This window comes from Paramormyrops kingsleyae, chromosome 15 (assembly GCF_048594095.1).
Source record: "Paramormyrops kingsleyae isolate MSU_618 chromosome 15, PKINGS_0.4, whole genome shotgun sequence".
NCBI lineage: Eukaryota > Metazoa > Chordata > Actinopteri > Osteoglossiformes > Mormyridae > Paramormyrops > Paramormyrops kingsleyae.
Window position 1 is genome coordinate 14,614,461 of NC_132811.1, and position 19,434 is coordinate 14,633,894.

Sequence of the window (19,434 nt, forward strand, 5' to 3'; positions counted from 1 at the left end):
TTAATAAAAGACTAAAAATACTACGGACAACCTTAATGCAACGATGCATAAAGCTCAAATTCCCCAATGGCAGCCAAAGAAGCTGGATGGGATTTTAAAAAGCGGTTAATTGTGCTTGATATATATTTTATTTGCCTTTATTTCTTTTCTAAAGCCACTTTCTTTGCTATGGCAGCCACTTGGATGAAGCTCAAATATTTATAAGATCACAGAAACCTTATTAATGACCAACCTTGGATCCAACAGCAGAAAGGAAGAAAAAAAAAGAAACGCTGATGGAACTGAGTGAAATATTGCACAGCTGTTAGCAGTGTGTGGTAAAAAAGAAAGACCGAAAATATTCCGAGCTGCAGTTGAGGAGGGAAAAAGAAGCGCTTTTCGCAAACTCGCTCTACAGAACATCCCCAAAGCAGGTTTACATTAATACCGGCGGCCAGCGTGACAAAGGGAAAGCAGAACAGAAACAACGAGGAAGGTGGCTTTTTGTAACAGTCAATGTTTCACAGCTCACGGTGATCTCTCAAGGTCTAGGGGTGTGGGGGGGGGGGGGGTGCGTCTGGGCTGCAGTATCTGTACTGCAAACAATCTGAGGGCAGCAGACACATCGTCAGAAATATAAGAAAAGCGTTTCTCAAACATGAGGAACAAGATGAAGGAACGTGTACTGCTGCACTCAAGGGATGGGATCAACTAGGCTTTACTCACTCACACACCGTAACAGAAATTGAAACAGGAATAGTTCTCATGAAATCCCAAGACGGCAAGGAAGGTCATTATATATATATATATATATATATATATATATATATATATATATATATATATATATATATATACACACACACACACACACACACACACACAGACACACACACACAGACACACACAGGCTGTATGTAGGCCTACACCAAAACACAGAAACACACATGGTCATCAACCACAAAGGGTTTTCCTGCTTTCCACAGTATATGCCTATGGCTGGGAAACTGAAGCAATTAATCTACTTCTTCATTATTTCTTAATATGTTCTTGGTCTCTTGTAGGCCATATGTACAGCTTGTTTTAGACTGACAAACATACCGTAGAATGGATAGATAACACATTTCCAGCCCATCCCGCACTGCACTCTATCTCAGCTCATAACTCACTCTCCAGTGAAACCAGTGATGTAACTGCGGGATGCGGCCACTTGTGCTGATGTCATAAGACCTTCCACCTTCTCACTCTGCAGTTTCCCTGCACATTCTGTCAAATAAAGCTAACTATCGTGATACAAGTATTTAGGCTTTGTTGGCCGACTGTTGGGAAGTTCTTTTCTCTCGACCATTACTGCATTCTAAATAGAAATCATGGGAGCCAAAGCAACACACATCAGAGCCACTACCACTGCATATCCGGTGATAGATTTACATGGTATATGTAAGCAATACTGCAACCCTCACCAGAGAAGATGCAATGATATGTAAGTAATATTCTTGGGTTACAGCTAAGGGGACTCCAGAATTGATTGGTGAATCTAAGCGGTTAGAATGCTTGTTTTTATGAACCCCAGAATTAATGGTGCATCACAGAGACAGTCAATAACGATGGCTTTACATTTCTTTTAAATTTAGAAAGAAAGATTGTCACACAAGACAAGAATTAATATTTAAGCAACAAAGCTGGATGGTAGGATTTTACACACCATGCTAAAGCGCGCGTTGTAATGACCGCGGAGAAGCAGCGCCCGCCGAAGGCCACGTGACGCTCCTGGCAGCCTGTCAGGCGCAAGGCGCACGGCGCGCGCTCTGCAGTGTGCGGGATCCGAGGCGAGGTGGAGTTCGCGTGGCGGACACCTATGTCGATCGGTGTTAGAAAGAATAAGAAGCATATAAGGAAGAATCTAAGGGCAACATAATTGTAAGACCAGCAAAAATAATGGAAGGAGATTACTCTGAAGCAGTCCTGAGTCAGCCCTATTGCGCTGGCTTCATCTTTCATGACCAGCCATAAATCAGAGGCTCATTTCCCTAAAAGTATTGAGTTCACTACATGATGCCTACGCTGCTTTTTTTGGGGGGAAAAAAACTTTTGGGAAGCAGTCTTTGCTGAGACAGCTTTCTATACCTAACTCTAAACATTAAATGTTTCTCCTAGAATTGAAATGCAAAATGATTCCCAGCTTCAGCGCTAGCAACTGGTTTAACAAACAACGAATAACGTCAGTCGGACCCTTCAAACAAATCAACTTTAACTCTCCGCCGCCCCCGGAGTGGCAGATTTCCGCCGCTGTATAGTTTAAGAAGATTTAAAAAGACTAAATCGCTCAGGTAGGCCTAGATTTCTGCTGGAGACATTCTTAAGGCTCGTCAAAGTATATCTTAAGCCCTGATCCAACCATGAATGTATGCCCTGCATTGTCTCTGTCCTGGTAACTCATAATCCGCATTTATTACCATGACAAAATGGCGTCATAACAAATTATTATTAACTGCCTGGGTGACTGTCTAACCAGGGTATTTAATAATTTCTTGTCGCGTATTCGAATGTGTATGTTGCTTTAAGCTTTATGGCATCACCCAAAACAAAGGGCTTCTGGAATACAGAAAAGACTATCAAAGGTTTTCCACTTACCAAAATGTGCAAAATTAACATGAACTTGCTCCGCAGCCAGCTGTCACCCCACTGACAGTCGCTGTACCTATAGTGCAACCCTTGTGAGGGGAAAAAATAGACAGACACCGACGTGGATTGCTGTAAATTATTCAAGAAGCCGACGAATTATGGGAAATTTAAATATCGGCTTTGCTTTGACAGACCATTACTTGTCAATCTAATTTTCTTTATGTCTTCACGGATTGTGGAAACGGGCGGATTTGATTAACCTCAGCACTTAACTACGAGTAATTTGATTTTCTTCGCTTGCTGACCTCCTGACTCGCGGATTTACGGATCATTTAGGGTGTTATGAAGAGGCGGAAGGGCGGCCCCGGATTATAACCTACAGGAGAATGAAAACAAGTCATAAGTGCCGCGATAAATATCACTTTTAAACATGGACAGGGCTAAACAAAACGTAAATTTGTAGTAGGCTAGCTGTAGAATGGAAGTATTAACATTAATTAACATTAATTTCCCTCTGGGGCGTAATATGTTGCCTCTGATTTATTCGATATTCTTGTAGGCTATATAGAAACGCTCTCTCAGTGATGCATTAAGAGTAACTCATTTTTGTAATTAGGCCTATTGCCTAAGGTTGGCTGTATTTCAAGCAAAAGTCACATCTTCAATGAGCATCTCTCTAAAATATTTTAAGTTGGCTTTCTAAGGTAATAAAGGCAGTCACCACACGGTCGTATAACGCAAAGAAACACCGATGCCGTTATTTGCTTCGTTATACTGTACAGCGTAACAACCACAAGTTCCCATCTATCGAAGACGATGCGAGTAAAACTTATAAATTATGAAAACTCTAAAGGTATACAATTAGAAGCTATAGTTTCCATAATATTAGAAATTATAGAAGCTATGAAATTCTAAAATTTGATCAAACTTTAATTTAACATTTAGTTAGACATATGTAGCGTGCGGCCAGTAAGTACCACGGCTTGATTGATTTAATCCATTTAAAACGCAGGGCAGATCTTTATCTATAAATGCTGGAATAACATATGGAGGAGGCAGATTTGAAACAGGTATTATTATCAAATATTGTGCGAGAGCAAATTCATTCCAGCCGTCGAGTCCGCCAGCGAGGTTTGCGTTTAAATGTAACTAATGCCAGTGGCGTCACATCACAAGCACCATTATTACAAAATAAACGCCATAATTAGTTCAATTATGGTTTCAGTATCTGAATGAAATATTGTTATACTTGTTATACTTAACCTCTATTTAAAATTTATTATTATTATTGTTTTACTTTGTACTTCAAACGCTAAACTATGCAGGAATATTTGATTAACGGATATCTAATTTACGGCTGCCGGTGGTTTTATTTTTTAATTCCATATGGGATAATAAAAAATATATATATTTCATGCATAATGCATCCTGATTTCCTGCAAATGAATAATAATAGCATTGTAAACACTCGTGAAGTATGTCACCTTCTTAAATTCAGATTTCCATGTATGAATAATGAATATTATGGCCAACATAAACAGCCCATATGCGTCCAGCAATAGCACAAGGAGACAGACAGCGTTGTAAATTTATATGGTGAAAATGGCAAGTCTCACACGGAAGACAATTTACAAATGTTTGTCTTGTATTTCTTGGTGCAAATAAATACAGCAGAAACGCTGCCTCACTATTCGATGATTTTGGGATCATTAACACAACTGACCCCGGGCAAAAGCCAAGAGAGACCCTCTGGGATGTCATTCTATCAAATGCACAAAGAGAACAGCGGAGTGAAATTTACCGTTTCAGTACAAGGGCATCTATCCATCCATCCACCTCTCAACTGACTTTCTCTTTGCAGATGTATTTTATGAAAACATTAACTGCAGCCATGGATGCCCATTATGAAAATGTTATGTCTACATCAATTAACATAACAGTGTGGCAGATTGTCATGCCAATAACAGACAATGGTTATTGGTGAGAAGTAAAAGTGATGTGAAGTCTTTGTGAAGTATATCCTTGTAGAAAATATGATAGGTTTATCCTAAGTAAAAGACAATCCTTCTCTGAATTTCCTCCCTGTACATTAATTGACAGAATGCTTTTATTGCATCACAGAACATGAGCAGTAGCAATAGGCCTACCAAAATCCTTTAACAGAATATTACTTTTTAAAAGAAAACTTTGTTTTATGTTAGGAAAAACAATGTTCACAGCATCTTAAAATGTTTTATTTTTTATTGTAACATTCTTGCATATAGCATTGGTTCATGCCTCTCTTCAGGGACCGCAGAACCCTTCTGAACAAGGGAGAGGGAAGCATGTATACACTTATCTGTTTGCTATTGATTAACTCAGCTATAACCTTTTATGTTATAAACATGGGTATAATTCAGGATTTTATTAGCCTAATAAAGTTTTGTCAGTTTGCATAAACTTAGTTTGTTTGTAGGTAGGCCTAATTTTTTTCGTAAGTATTCATCACTGGTGACTTAGCCGCTTCCGTGGCCCCTGTTCACTTTATAAAATTCTTACATAATTCCCCTCATAGCTACGTTTCAAATTTTATCTCAGGGCTGTTCCGGTGCCCTGTGCGAGATGTATGAGGCTTCTATCTTGCTAGCTTGCGTCTGTTTCACAAGTAGTAAAAAATGAAATCTAGTCTAAAGAACTGTAATGTTTCAGGATGCGACCAGAGGTATTTGTCCTGAATTTTTTCACTCACTCTTTTGCATCCCCTTAATCACATGTAGGCTGTGTTTCATCTAACTGCACTGTTTCATACTATATCTTACGGCAGCTTTTCATACGCTACCTTATCTGGCAACTTCATACTTTTAACATTTGCATTAAAAAAATAGCAAAAGTTGCCGAACACCATATAATATATGCCCAATTTAAAAGCAAATTTTTTAATGTGCTAAAAGAATGTTTTTGCCCAGACACAACAAACAAACATCAGTTAGGCCTATTGCGTCCTCACTCCAGGGGAAGACAGCAGGAGTACTGTAATCTGTCGCTGAACTCCCCACAAATTACTTTGGATTGCTTAACGTTGTGCTCTGAATGTTACTATTGGAAATGAGGTTCAGATTTAAGCTAATTAAGGAAACTGGTGGCACACTTCACAAACACAAGATCAGGCTGCTGTGCCAAAGTTAAATATAATTAAAGCCTGCATGTGTCTTTTATTTACATTTCAGATTATCATGATTTTCTCCGTATTTCGATCTGCTAAAATTACAGTAAATTCTCTTTAACTTCAATATTGCTCTCCTTACAGAGCTAATCTTTATTTTATCTTACATATGAATTGTGTTTGTCTTGCACATTCCGTAGATGTATGTACTTTACGTTCCAGCAAAGTCAGTTTAAATGTACTTATAATAAACTGTACTGTTAATAAACACGTGAGTTAGCACTTCTGAGCGCTACATACAGCAGTCTAATGACATGGGCTAACTCTGTGTCATCCTCAGGTAATGTTGTTTAAGCTGATTTTCATCCCTAAATTTTTTACCATTATTATTCATCCATCCATCCATTGTCCAACCCGCTTATCCTACTGGGTCGCGGGGGGGCCGGAGCCTATCCCGGAAGCAATGGGCACGAGGCAGGGAACAACCCTGGATGGGGGGCCAGCCCATCGCAGGGCAACCATTATTATTAATTATTATTATTAACCATTATTACTAAATTATTAATCATCACTAATTAACATCCTTGAATGAACTATTAAATTAGTCTAACACAAGCCTAAAATGAAAAAAACATCAATGATGCTAAACTGTGTTTGTAAAGGAATATGTGTTTTAAAAATGGTGTAAACTATACCTGTTAGGCATTGTGGTAGGTTTGTATGAAGTTCATATGTTCCACATCTCTCTTAATCAACTTGGAATTAATTAGTAATTAACTTAATTTGGATACTTCCATAATTCAACTAGCCTGATTATCCAGCTGCATAGAACACTTTTGCTACCAAACAATTTAGTGACTGAGTAAATCCTGGAAAGAACCGAAATACATCAATCATTTTATGAGAGAAAAACATTTTATTGTGGTTTTGTTTGTTCATTTAAACAGATTTAACTCACACAGTCACATTGTTTTTCACATTTCATATGACATCATTTGTAAGTTGCATGATTAGCAAAATAAAGGACAATGAATATAGTGGAATATTTCTCATAGTCCTGTTTACTTCCACAAATGCATAGTTTAGTCATTCAAACAAACGGTATTTTTAAAATCCTTCCTTAAGCCTCCATTTAAATTAAAACAGAACATTTGTAAGAGAAATTTAAGAATTTTAAGTTGTATATTTTGGACTACATTGTAAAATATAATCAAAATTTTGTTTTTACTAGCATTCTTTGTGGATGTGTGTTTAAATTTCAAGGCAGTATAGCGTTTTCTCTGTAGTAGATTTCTCTGTAGGATATTCATGCCTGCCAGTTGACATCCTTTCCCTGCTATGTACCGTAGCATTTGACATATTTTCCTTGCATTTGCATAGAATCTTCCTGGTACAGTATAATCCTGTTATAGTGGACTAGCTTATAACGGAATATCGTCTATAACAGACGAGGTCTATATAGGTCCCGGCCGTGCGCATTTAAGAACATGCAGAAAAAGCACCGGATATAGCGGATTCGCATATAACGGAATTTCGCTTATAACGGACAAACAATTTACTCCCCAGGGCCGCTTTTTATTCGGCTAATATGGACAGGCGCGTGGCGTGCCGCTGATATCCAGCGCAGATACGAAATCGGGATTATTAATAGTCACGCATCTGGTTAGGTAAAGTTGGATTACAACATGTACAATATAATAATCTATACCACAAGTGTGTCAGCTGGGGTGAGGCATGAGTAAATGGTGTCCTGTAGTTGTGTTCTGGCCATATAGCAACTCTAGATATAACGGATTTAGGATATAACGGTCCCTTAAAGTCCGTTATAACTGGATTTTACTGTATTCCAGTTTCCTCCCATAAACCAGAGGAATCCTGTTCCGGTGAGCATTTCATCCTGAATTCCTTGTGAGGTGTGCGCATGTTACCCAAGGTAAATCTTGCTACTGTACACTGAGCCCTTCATTAAACATGCAATAGCTCTATCATTGATGGGTGAATGGATGGATTGAAATCATGGGCGTAGGAAGTATAGGGGACAGGGGGGGACAGATTCCCCCCACTGTGAAAGTGTGAAAAATAAGTTATATAATTTATATACAGATACTAGTTTCTCAGGGACTTGAGCTGGACAGTAACACACGCACATTAGTTAGCAGAGGTGGGGATTTCAGGTCCAGAGAGTACAAATCCAGACCAAGATTTTGTTTCAACTAACCAGTTGAGTATAAAGAGTCACAGGCACAGAGTACTCAACTGGTTGGTTGACACATCTGTCAGCTGTTATAACCTTGCTTATACCACTTCTGGATGTCATTTACTCTTATAATGAGACTGAAATGGACAGCATAGATGGACAGAACTCACACCCACTGGACCAAATGCTCTGTGTGATCTCAGATGCAAAATTCCCCTCAACGGTCAAAGTTATGTCCAATTCAGAATCTTTATGAATGCTACATGGAAAGCAGTTTAAGATAACTTATTACAAATTTACTTTTAAATTTACAGAGAAAAATGAATGACAGTTGCCGGTTTTATTTGGGTTAAAGCCAACCACAAGCATCTCGACTAGCAAATGAAAACTTCCACTGTACTGTGTTTAATATGGGGCCAAATTTCACCTTTTTTTTCTCTGGAAAACTCCATGCCTTGAAAATAACTTCTGTTCAGGCATCAGTTACGCCACAATATTCCATTTCATGTCATGTTTGTTGAAATTTCCTGAAATGATAAATTTATAAACCTTGTGATTCAAATCATGCTCTGGCGTTAATATTTTAGTCGAGGGATATCTGTCATTTGTCATGTTGAACTGGTTTGCAAAACTCTTAATGGTGGGTTTATACTAAAATGATATTTCCTGAACTTTGTTCGAGTTAAAATTGTTTTTGGTCTGGTATAGCAGTGTTTTTAATTGCATGCTTATTTTTTATATATATATTTCTAAGCTCTAACTTTACCCTTCAGATGTCAAATTTCTCAGTTTACTCCTTGGCTGGTGTTAGGACCAGTCCCTGCCTTGTCTGTGGTCTCCCCGTTTGGCCAGCAGGTGTCGCTAGCCATCTTGTCCTTTTCTTTGTGTTTCTGTAGGTCAAGCACCCATTTGTGTCCCTAGTGTGTTTTCCCATATTCCCCGGAACGCTGCTTGACTGAACAGGCAAAACGGGCAACTGAGATCAGTCTATCCCTACTGTCATGGGTTTTGTTGTATTTATATTTCTATATTGATTAATGGATATTATGCTTTGGTCCTTGATTAACCTCACTTCTACCTAATTTTGTTGGTATGTCTTGTTTCACCCAAGTTCCCAGTATGTCCTAGTGTTCAGTTCCTAGTGTTTACTTGATTATCCACACCTGTTTCTCGTCTAGCCCTCGTTATCAGCATGTGCCTGCCCTTGCCCTCTGCTGCTGTCGGTCATTGTGTTTGTTTCTCACTTTGAATGTGAAGGTGTTCGTGCCGCTTCCCTCAGCCGTTCCCTGTTTTTAGCCGAGTCTTTGTTCCTTCTTGTTTAGCCTTCCTGCTTTTCATTTTGACCCCTCCTGGTCCCTTTTTGTTCCCAGTTCTGTCAGGTTCTGTTTATATTAAGTCTCCTCTTTGTTGCCAAGCCACTCTGTGGATCATCCCTGACTATGCCCTTTGATAGCAGGCAACTATTTAACAGCTTAAGTGTCTCACTTAAGGGCACAATAGCAATACTTCCAGATACCTGAACTGCTACTTCATACTGCAGCCCCTTACCAGCTACGGCAAAAACAGCAAACAGCTCAGAATGTTTCTTGTTGATTTATTAAAGTTAGTAAATATAATATTAGAGAAATAAACATGCAGGCCGCCTTCTGAGGCATCTCAGAGCATGTCCCTCTGCTGCTGTTTGTGTACGTGGTTTGGCGCGGGGGTTCAGCCCACACCGGCCACTCTTCCAAAGCGTGTTTCTTTGCAGAATGGAGTAACGGCACTAGTCCCCGGTGAAGCGGCGGGCGGCGGCATGCGGAGACGGACAATGTAGGCCCCAGTGGATTCGGACTCGGTGCACCGAGGGGAGCTGAGAGGAATGTGGCATATTTCCCTTCGTGAGCGTGGCTCCAGACTTCTCCAGTACCTATCCCCAGCAGAGAGATCTGTCAGTTAACCCAGCCGGAGGAAATATTCATTCAAACAAGCAAAAAGCGCCAAAATACACCGGGGTTGTCATGACACTTTCGACCAGATCGGAGACGGATTAGGGTTCTGGCGATGAAAGAGCCTTGGTTATTACACCCCCCCCCCCCCCCCAAAAGGAAATATGTTTATTGTAGAGTAAGGAAAGAGGGCAGCCAGGTCTCTAAAACACCTGAACCTAAGTGACCCCCTTTAGTGCTTAAGGCGTAACTGGAGGTAATTTGACTGGGAAGCAGAGTTCTGAGTATCTCATATAGCTCATTATGCGGGGGGGCACTTCTCAGGGGACTCGGTCTGTGATGTTTATTTTGAAAGGGTTAACCAAGCGACAACCTCTCAAAAAAAGCAGCAGTGTGACTGCTGATGAATGAGGTTTGCGGTGGTTCTCAAGCGTGATTCTCAAGCGTGGTTCTCGAGCGTGGTCCCAAGGTCCGACTCTGTGAACCCAGTTCGGTTCCACCCGAGCTTTTAATTTAACTTAGATCAAATCATTCAGAGATACATTTGTCAGTGTAATGATTTACAGCCCTTGGCCCATGAACCGTTAGGCAACTGAGTGATTAATTAATCTTTATTTGGTAAATATTTGTCTGCAGCACTGTATTTCCATCCATCTTCCATATCCGATTATCAACTACTGGGTCACAGTGAGCCCAAGCCTTTTCCAGGAAGCACAGCATGAGGGACACCCTGGATAAGATGCCAAGGAATATAGAGACTCCATGCGCTCAGAGCTGGGACCGCGAATGGAGCCTCTATTCCTGGATGTAGACGGCTGTATTGCTACCCACTGAACCACCATGATGTAACACTTTTTAGTAAAAATATATAATTGTAAAATATTTCCTGTGATTTTATACCATCATAAATAGACCCTCCTAAGTTCTTAAATCTTGAATCTTTATTAATATGACATTAACCTACATAAATAATCTGAAAAATCAGACCAGTGAAATTCTGAGTAAAAACTACATACTTCAGCTGGGATATTTGATTCACTAAATGGTTGAGTTCTTGTGGTTGTTTTTACACCTGCCAGCTGACACAGTTTGTTCAAAATAGGGTGTACTGTATTTCATGCTGGTTTTCATTATACAGTGTTTAAGGTCTTGTATGCACTAATTATTTCCCTTGATTTGGCTTAACTTTCACTCTCAGTTCTCTGGCATGCTCATAACTGAAAGTGCTGGAAGACCCTCAAATACTGTTGCTTACCAGGGAAAACAGATTGAACTACTCACAGAACATTCAAGGGAATTTAATAAAGGATGCAGTCTTTAGTTGTACCACTAGATGGCGATAAAAGTTTAAAAACATGGACACAGGCACACACACACACACACACATTGGTGTACCTATCTAAATGGGGACCTATTCATTTCTATGGAAAAAAACCCTAATTCCAGTTATGACAGCCTTAACCCCTACTCAGCCCTAACCTTAACTATAAGTAACCAAACAAAATAAAGACTTTTGGCATTTTTACTTTTTTGATTGCAGTAACAGTTTTTTTTAATAGAATTTTTATAGAATCCCCCTGTAGGAACCAAAAAATATCTCAAGGTCAAAATAACATTTTCTTGTCACATAATTAACATGACCACGCATACACAGAGCGGCCAGAAAAATTGTAAACAGAAATGCAAAGTCTGCTGAAATGTCATTGGACCAACACAAGCATCTAGTGTGCCATATGGAACAGAATGTAGTGGTACGTAAAATGCAGATGTGCTCTGTAAATCTGGTGAACTGAGTTGGTTAGAGCGTAGTGCTAATAACGCTAAGGTTGAGGGACTGATCCCCTTTGGGCTACACTTTACTTCAAGGCGAGCTGTGTGACCCTGGGGTCAGGCTGCCTAAAACTGACATGGTCCCTGGGTCAGCAGAGTGGCTTCACGTTTGGGTGCTTGAGCAGGTCCCTTAATGTCTAGCTGCTATAGAGACTGTCTGACCCCGATTCTTCAAAAGTGTGCACTGCTTTTAATAAGAGCATCTGCTAGTTAAATAATAAACCCCATGTAGCTGTTAGAATACACAGTATTTTCCTTTTGACTCAAACTGGGTGATAAAGGAGTGTGAGTGGCAGCACTATCTGACTAACCACTCATGGCTGGATGAAACAAAGCAATGCTCCAGCATGAGCTGCAGATGATCATCTGGTATCATTAAGTATTTATTTAGCAGTTGCTTTTATGCAAAGTGATGCACATTTTTTATTTTTGAGAAAGTAATTGGGGGTAAAGGGTCTTGCTGAAGAGCCCACAAGTGAAATATCAATGCCAATGCAGGGATTCAAACCAACAACCTTTTGACTACAGACACAGCACACTAACCCACTGAGCCAAATACCACCCCCCTTCGACTGAACATGCTTTATGAGGGTACGGAAAAACAGGAAGTGCACCCTGCCAGATTGTGTTGGTGGCTGGTATCTACAGTCTGGTAGTGAGTAATCTTTGTTATACTTCCAGGCTGGAAAATGTGTGCCACTGGTTATAATAGGCATGTCTTGCATTGTACCATGATGATATATGACTCGCCTCTATATGATTGGTTTTGAATAAGCTGGTTGCTTCCACGCCTGAGTAATGGGTGGTGAGCCTACAGGATGGCTCAATGTAGCCAAGTTAAATAGGTAGCCCAGATAATGCTATTCTAGGCAGAGTATTCCTGCTTTTTAGTGGGTAGTCTTTTTTGGATGGCAGTATGACTAGCCTCTTCTCATACAAACGTTTGCCAAGATAGCCCTACCAGGACCTCCATACAACATAGCTCTGTGGATCATGGTGGTATATTAACCCCTCCTGACACACCACGGTCACGACCCTCAGAAGGGAAGCAGTTTTACAGGCACTGGACAAGTAGAGTAACTGCTCCTTTGGAATGAGAGGAGTCAGTTGAGGGGCTTTGGTTATCGGTCTGGTCAGCTCCCAGAAGAGCTATTCCGGAGTGGACCCAGTGCGAACCTGCGGGGTTATCTAGCTATGACTCAGAGTCAGGGCCAAGACGTTCACTTACTGCTTGACAGTGAGAATGGGAAATGCATGATTTTAAACGTGTTATGATTGTTTATATCTCTCAGAAACAGCCACCATTGTGGGATTTCATTGGGGGTTACAGTTTACAGAGGATGGGCAATAAGCAGAGGTGGAAAGTTCAGGTCCTGAAAGTAGAAATCCAGACCAAGATTTTGTTTCAACCAACTAGTTGAATCTAAAGAGTTGCAGGCACAGAGTACTCAACTGGTTAGTTGAAACAATATCTTGATCAGGATTTGTGCTTCCTGGACCTGAACTTTCCACCTCTGGTAATAAGTAAAAAAGATCCAGTCTGTGACAGAAATGTGCCAGAGAGAAATGGCCAGACCCAGCAAAGCGAAAAGAAAGGCAGCAACTGCAAAAATGCCATGGAGCAAACTCCAAAAGTAAAGCTTCCAGCCCCTTGCTTCCATTTCAGCGCTGTCCCTTGCTGTCCTTTGTTTACCAGGATGGTTAATTTTTTTGTCACCTACCTACAGATGAAGAGGCTCGAAGTGACATTTTTGTCACCATACAGCTGGACCAGCTCTGGGGAGCCAGGATGAGCTCGCCCTACCCAATCACAAGCTTGTTTTTAAGCTGGAATTTCTGACCTTTACTTCCAAACAGCACCCCCTCCCCCAATGCCACCGTTAAATCCCATGGCTCATGCTACGTTTTAGGGCTGGGACTGAGCCCACCTTACAGTAGCTGATCCTAAGTACAGTAGTTTGTTGGATTTTTGCTGTAGGCAAACTTTCTCGAAATCCCAGTAAATTTACAGCTGAAATTCTCAAATTCATAATTAAAGAATTCTTTGATGCGAGGTAATGCATCTGAATGTATGTACCAATAAAGCTTTGGCAGTATGTATACTATACTATATTATACTATACTCTACTATACTATACTATAGGCTGTGATGCGTTGGGAGATCATGGGAGGCAACGGAGCACATTGTGTTATACAAGGTGTTTATGAGCAGGGTGGTATCTAAAGTGGGTCCGACAGACCTTGCGCTTGGGATCAAGCTCTTCATTGATGACTCCTGGCTGCCTACACAGAATGTACACAGAATGCCTCAGACCCTCTTTCTGATGCCAGTATCCTCCAACTGGGGTCAGGTTTTCTTTTGTAATTCCTGCAATACAATTTGAAAGATTATCATTATACTTATTTGATAACTACTTGAAGGTTTGAAAAATGTAATAATATTTATTGGGATCATAAGCAGATGACCCCCCCCCCAAGACAACAACCTGGTGATAATCACCTTGACTGCTGTTTACCCTTACATAACAACCACCCCGCTGATGTCAGATCAGCAATGTAACATCTATCCTTTGATACTCAGCATCCAATTGCATCAAGGATTTCATAAAGTCATGCATCACTTGTCTCGAACCAGTATAATTTAACCACCTTTATGATGAAATATTGCAAATAAAATTATCCATATAAAACAAGTCAGTCATTTTGTGAAATTGTTTGTGGTCAGCAATTTTGCAATCTAGCAAAATTTTTGCATAATTTAATGTAATGAATGTTTCTTAGTGTATGAAAATTCCCAAATCCACTGATTTTTGGTCATTTTCGGGGAGAGTAAGTTGTATTTAAACCAGGTCCTTTTTGTTATTTATTAAGCTGCTGACAAGTTGTCTCTGAGTGCACTGATTGAAATGTACTGATGGAAATGTATTGAAGTGATTCTTGGCAAAGAGTAAAACCCAACCCAGGACCACTTGGTCTGAACAGCAAGTTAACTCAATGCCCTTATAAGTCTCCATTAATGAGATTTTCTCTTTGGTGAAGGTTTTGCATTTATTTATTCAGCTGCCTCTTTTGTGCAAAGCGACATAGTGAGGGTCAGGTAGCAGGATCAATCTGTCCTTGAATCAATCGGAGTGAAGAGACATGCTCAAGGGCCCAATGGTGACATCAGTCTGTCCTTCTTAAGGGGCCCTACAATGACATCACCCTGCCAGTCATGGGACTTAATCTGGTGACCTTCTGGTAATGGGCACAGCACCCTAACCACCAGAGCTTCGATTGCTATTACTGTTCTCGGTTACATTTCACTAGTTGCGAAAACATTTGTTTTATTTATAGTACCTTTATTATTATTATTATTATTATTATTATTATTATTTAAAGTTAAAGGAAGCAATCTGTGCATTGCTATAATCAGGTAACATTAAGCTTAATATTCGTATACCATAATATTCTTAAATATGCAGCAATATTAATCGGTACAAATTAGCAAGATAAATGGCGGTGTTGAGACCCGCCGAAGCTTAAGTCACGACAAGCCTCCGATGCGCCTCACTGTAAACGGGCCATTTTCCACCGCCGAGCGGCGTTGATTTCAGATGTTCGGTCGGATCCCATTTAGTGGATATCGGAGGCGCAGACGCGATAGCTTAAGTGAGAAACCTGGATGCTGTACGGAGGGGGTGGGGGTGCTGGAGTGAAATGAATGCAGCAGCCACACTTGGCTGAAAGGCAGCATCCGCGACCTCAATCGCCAGGCTGCTGGAAGCGATACGCCGACCTGCTCTTTCTTCTGTCCGACGGAACCGGCGGATTCATGTCTGGATGATAAAAGGGGTTTGGGTTTCCTTCCAGGATACCCTGTAATTTTGTTGTAATGGACTGGACTCCTTCTCAAGAGCAGAGCTGGAGAGAAACGGGGAGGTATGCATATTGCCGAGCGTCTATCAGTATAAACATGCATACAGTACACGACATGGAGCGGGGCATCTTCCAGTGCCCTGTACTGTCCTCCCAGTGGGCTTTACAGTCACTGCCATTTGCTGTGCATCCAAAAAGAGGGTTGCTTTACAGAGGGATTTTGCTCCGTTACATCGTTGGTTTCCGTTATCATCTCCGGCAAACCTTCGGAAAGCAATGCGTTTACCGCTAGAGCAGAAGATAGGGCCGTAAAGCCAAACTGTACTTATCTTTATATTTATATTCACCCTTAAGAATAAAATATAAAAAGATTTTTAAAAGCTTGTCTGTTTCAAAATATCCCAATATCTCAGGAAATGCGCCGACGACTGGCTTTGATGCAGTTTTGGAGCAGCGTTTTTCATAATGCCATAAAATGTCCAGTAATTCGTAATATATCATGCAAATGTCAAATCGTGCGACAATGTCGTAGAATAAGGTGATGTCATTTTCATTCAGTAGTAATAATATTTGCGAATGCCATAGACTCAAATAAAAATAAATAGATGTTCTATTTCAAAATGGTGTTTTTGATGTGATGGACCACGGTAACAGGGGAATGAACCAATTTAGAAATAGTGTGGATGTGCTGTAATCTAAAAGCTCAACCCAGAATTATACTAATGAAAACAAGAAATGGGACGTAGAAAAATCACAGCAAAAAAAAATCACAGTAACAGAAGACAACCAGTACTGAGGGCGTGAACCCAGTGTTAAGTACTCTCTAATTACCACCATAGGGGCGTCTTACATCAGATAATCAATGTAAATAAATAATACACTTCTAGGCATTCCCATTCCACGTTTTCACCTCGAACAAAACATAATCAGTCGTAGAGAGGATTAACGGCATTTTAGGCGCTTGATGAAAATGCAGTGTCAGCTGTTTACCAAGGTAAATAACTCTCAGCATGTACTTTGACCACCCAGTTGATATCCAAACGATAAATGAACTCTCGCCCAGACAACTGGTCTGAATGCTTTCTGAGAACATAAATGCCTTGGAATTTATAGAGCTTTTCAAGTTTTTACCTACTCATTCGGGATTTTTGAATCTCTGTGTTGGAGTACATTATTCATCGCCACTGTTGGCTTTTTATAATTAGAAAATATAAATGTAACACAAGGCAGCGTGATATTAATTAACCCACTTAGTTCAAGGCAGATTGCCTCAATACCAGGACACTAATAAACTATATTAGCTGCATTTATCTGTGTTGTCAATGATAGGATATTTTTGTTTGTTTTTGAGCGCGTGCGTTTCCTGAGCGGAGGCTTTACCTTGTTTTTACACCTTCGGACCCGGTACTGGCCCGGCAGCTGAGCAAATGCAAACAGCTGTCTGGGGAATTACAGGGTCACAACTCCTACGCTCGGTGACAAGTCCGGGCGAAATGTCCGTGAATCACACAGAAATGCGGGGAAGAAACTGAGGAGGAACAGGACTAGGAAAACCTGGTGTTGGGCACAATATGTCCAAAAATTTCTCTGCTTTAGAAAATGTTTTATGTAATTGCAAGTCTGCCTCTGTGTCTGTTACAACAATACAATAATAGGGTTGACTTACTGAAGAACCCAGGAGGTTTTTTAAAGCATTTGAGTTTCAGTGTTTTGACAGTAATTCAGGTGTCATAAAATTAATCCCGGGTATATTTCACCCTATAGTGTTTTTCTGACCATTTCACAAAGCAGTTTTTTTAATGGCCAGTAATAATCTATATATCTTTTTTTGTGTGTTTTCAGTAAGGAGGGCATTTTACCTCATGAATCAAGATAAGGTGAAACTATAGTTGCGGAGCTTGTTTATTAGATGTGATAGGTAGACATAGATTTTCCAAAACATGGGTAGTTCATACTAGTTACTATAGGTGTTATTAATGGCATTAGTATTTCATTAAAGAAAGGGAGATTGAAACAGACGAGTATGAAAAGGCTCTAGGAGAGAATGGACTGTGTGTAAGTGGTTGAAAGTTTGCCAGTGTATGTTGCGGGCATGTTGGGTGTGTACTGGAGAAGGAAACCACCTTGTTCTGTAGAGCTGTTGCAGTAACCTGTCAGGATGTGCAGAGCGGGCAGTTACGCAAACCTCATCGCTCCAGGGCACCTGCTAACCTGGTGATTAAGTCAGGTTGTTAGTCAACATTCGCCTTGTTTACTGGTTCACTAATCCATCTACTCCTGTGGCCTGTACTATGAAGCGGGGTTACTGGCTAACTTGTCAGATTTAAGGTATCACAGTTTAAATGGACTTCATATTCGTTTACTTACATTTTGCCCAGACTACCTTAAATCCGACAAATTACCCTGATAAGCCAGTAACCCTGCTTCATAGTACAGGCCACTGATCTTGTCTTTGTTAATGCAGGAAAACAATCTTACTGAAAGTGAAGTAAAACAATAAATGTCCTATAATATTAAAATTGTTTATAATAAGTAGTATAACAGTCAGGCTTTCATATTTACATACATGCAGTCAAGAGTAAACACGTCTTTTGCTGTTAAACAGTCTTTGGTGATTATGCATCTTGATTAAGCTGTAATTAAGCCATTAAGCCATGCTGTGTCTTATTTTCACCCCCATCTGTGGAATGGTACTTCTCTCTTGTTGACGTGAATCTGCTGATCATGAGATGATTGTTTGCTTGTCACACCCAAGGTTCTGCAGCCAACCGGCTGACTTCTCCACAGCCTCTCCCCTTTAATTCCTTGGAGTTCCAGACACCTTTAACGTTTCTTGTTAATTACTTGCTATGGAGTGTAGTAGGAGTGTAGGGCTGCTGTTTTTGTATTGTGGAATAGAGATGATGTGGGGCTCAAGCGAATATGTTTCTGCTTATTTGCAGTGACAGGAAGAGTTTCTAGTGTAGCTTTGGGAAAAATATTGTGTAAAACAGTTACATCACTTACTCTGACAATTCATTATGGAAATTATTGCCTTACTGGTGACTCCGAATGATTTAATAATTTGGCTTGACTTCTTGTGCAGTTGTGTCTTAGAAAGCAAGGAGTTTGCAAAGTTCAGGTCATTAGGAAAATTATAATCGGCCATTACTTTTTATATAATCTGCCTTTTTTGAATGGAATTTCACTATACGGGACTGTTCTCTTTATTGTCCTTATTGTTATTTTATTGTCTATTGTCTAAGAAAAAATCTGCATTTCGGTAACAATGCTGTAAGCTGTTTAAGTCAATTTCTGTGCTTTGGAATTTTGCCATTAAGGTGCGCAATAGTTGTAGAAAAATCTTTTTTTTTTTATTAATTTCATGCAATGCAAGCACTTTAAGTTGAAATAGGGCCCAGGGCATGTAATTTGAGAATTTCTTGGATTTTGTCACCCAGGTGAGGATTAAGGTTCACAGCTCTCAGTGAAGTCACTGAAATAATTGTAACAATTTTTGTGTATGAGTATGATCGAGAATTAAGGTTTGACTGGACAGAATGTGGGGTGTATTTTTTTAAAGCTTCTATGCTGTTGACTCATCATTCTGTGGGTTGTCTATATGAAGTGTGAAATATCTTTATAGCTGTTCTCTGTTCCTGCAAAAGGATTTTATTTAAGGTAATTGCAAGCCGTTTAAAGCAGAACTTTGTCAAAGGAAGTAGTGTAGGTCTACCTGTGAAGTCTTTGTTTTCGATCCAACGGGCAAGCCTGAACCTGTGTCTTCCAGTCAGGCGTCTTCTCCCAGCTCCACCTTCAAGAAAACCATCAGGATTGCATAGCGAACCGACTGAAAAAAAGGGGGTAGCCCAAGCCTAGCCAGGAAGTGTGAGCAC

At 40.2% G+C, this 19,434-nt stretch overlaps 1 protein-coding gene and 2 long non-coding RNA genes across 3 annotated transcripts in view; 2 read left to right on the forward strand and 1 right to left on the reverse strand.

The window, feature by feature from the left end:
* The first annotated feature begins 1,800 nt into the window (after positions 1 to 1,800).
* Positions 1,801 to 10,722, forward strand: LOC111840079 (uncharacterized). Its single transcript, XR_002837299.2, has 4 exons — positions 1,801 to 1,899; positions 2,137 to 2,309; positions 9,694 to 9,823; positions 10,508 to 10,722. It is a non-coding gene; the product is annotated as an uncharacterized lncRNA (long non-coding RNA).
* On the reverse strand, positions 9,518 to 19,413 carry LOC111840078 (uncharacterized). Its single transcript, XR_002837298.2, has 4 exons — positions 19,275 to 19,413; positions 17,683 to 17,770; positions 13,942 to 14,069; positions 9,518 to 9,852 (listed from the first exon to the last, which is right to left on the reverse strand). It is a non-coding gene; the product is annotated as an uncharacterized lncRNA (long non-coding RNA).
* pde4dip (phosphodiesterase 4D interacting protein) overlaps positions 15,364 to 19,434 on the forward strand; it is a 65,728-nt gene continuing 61,657 nt past the window's right edge. Inside the window, exon 1 of the mRNA XM_023804501.2 lies at positions 15,364 to 15,622. Coding sequence (XP_023660269.2) covers positions 15,576 to 15,622 — 47 coding nt within the window. The 5' untranslated portion in view covers positions 15,364 to 15,575. The remainder of the gene's footprint in view (positions 15,623 to 19,434) is intronic.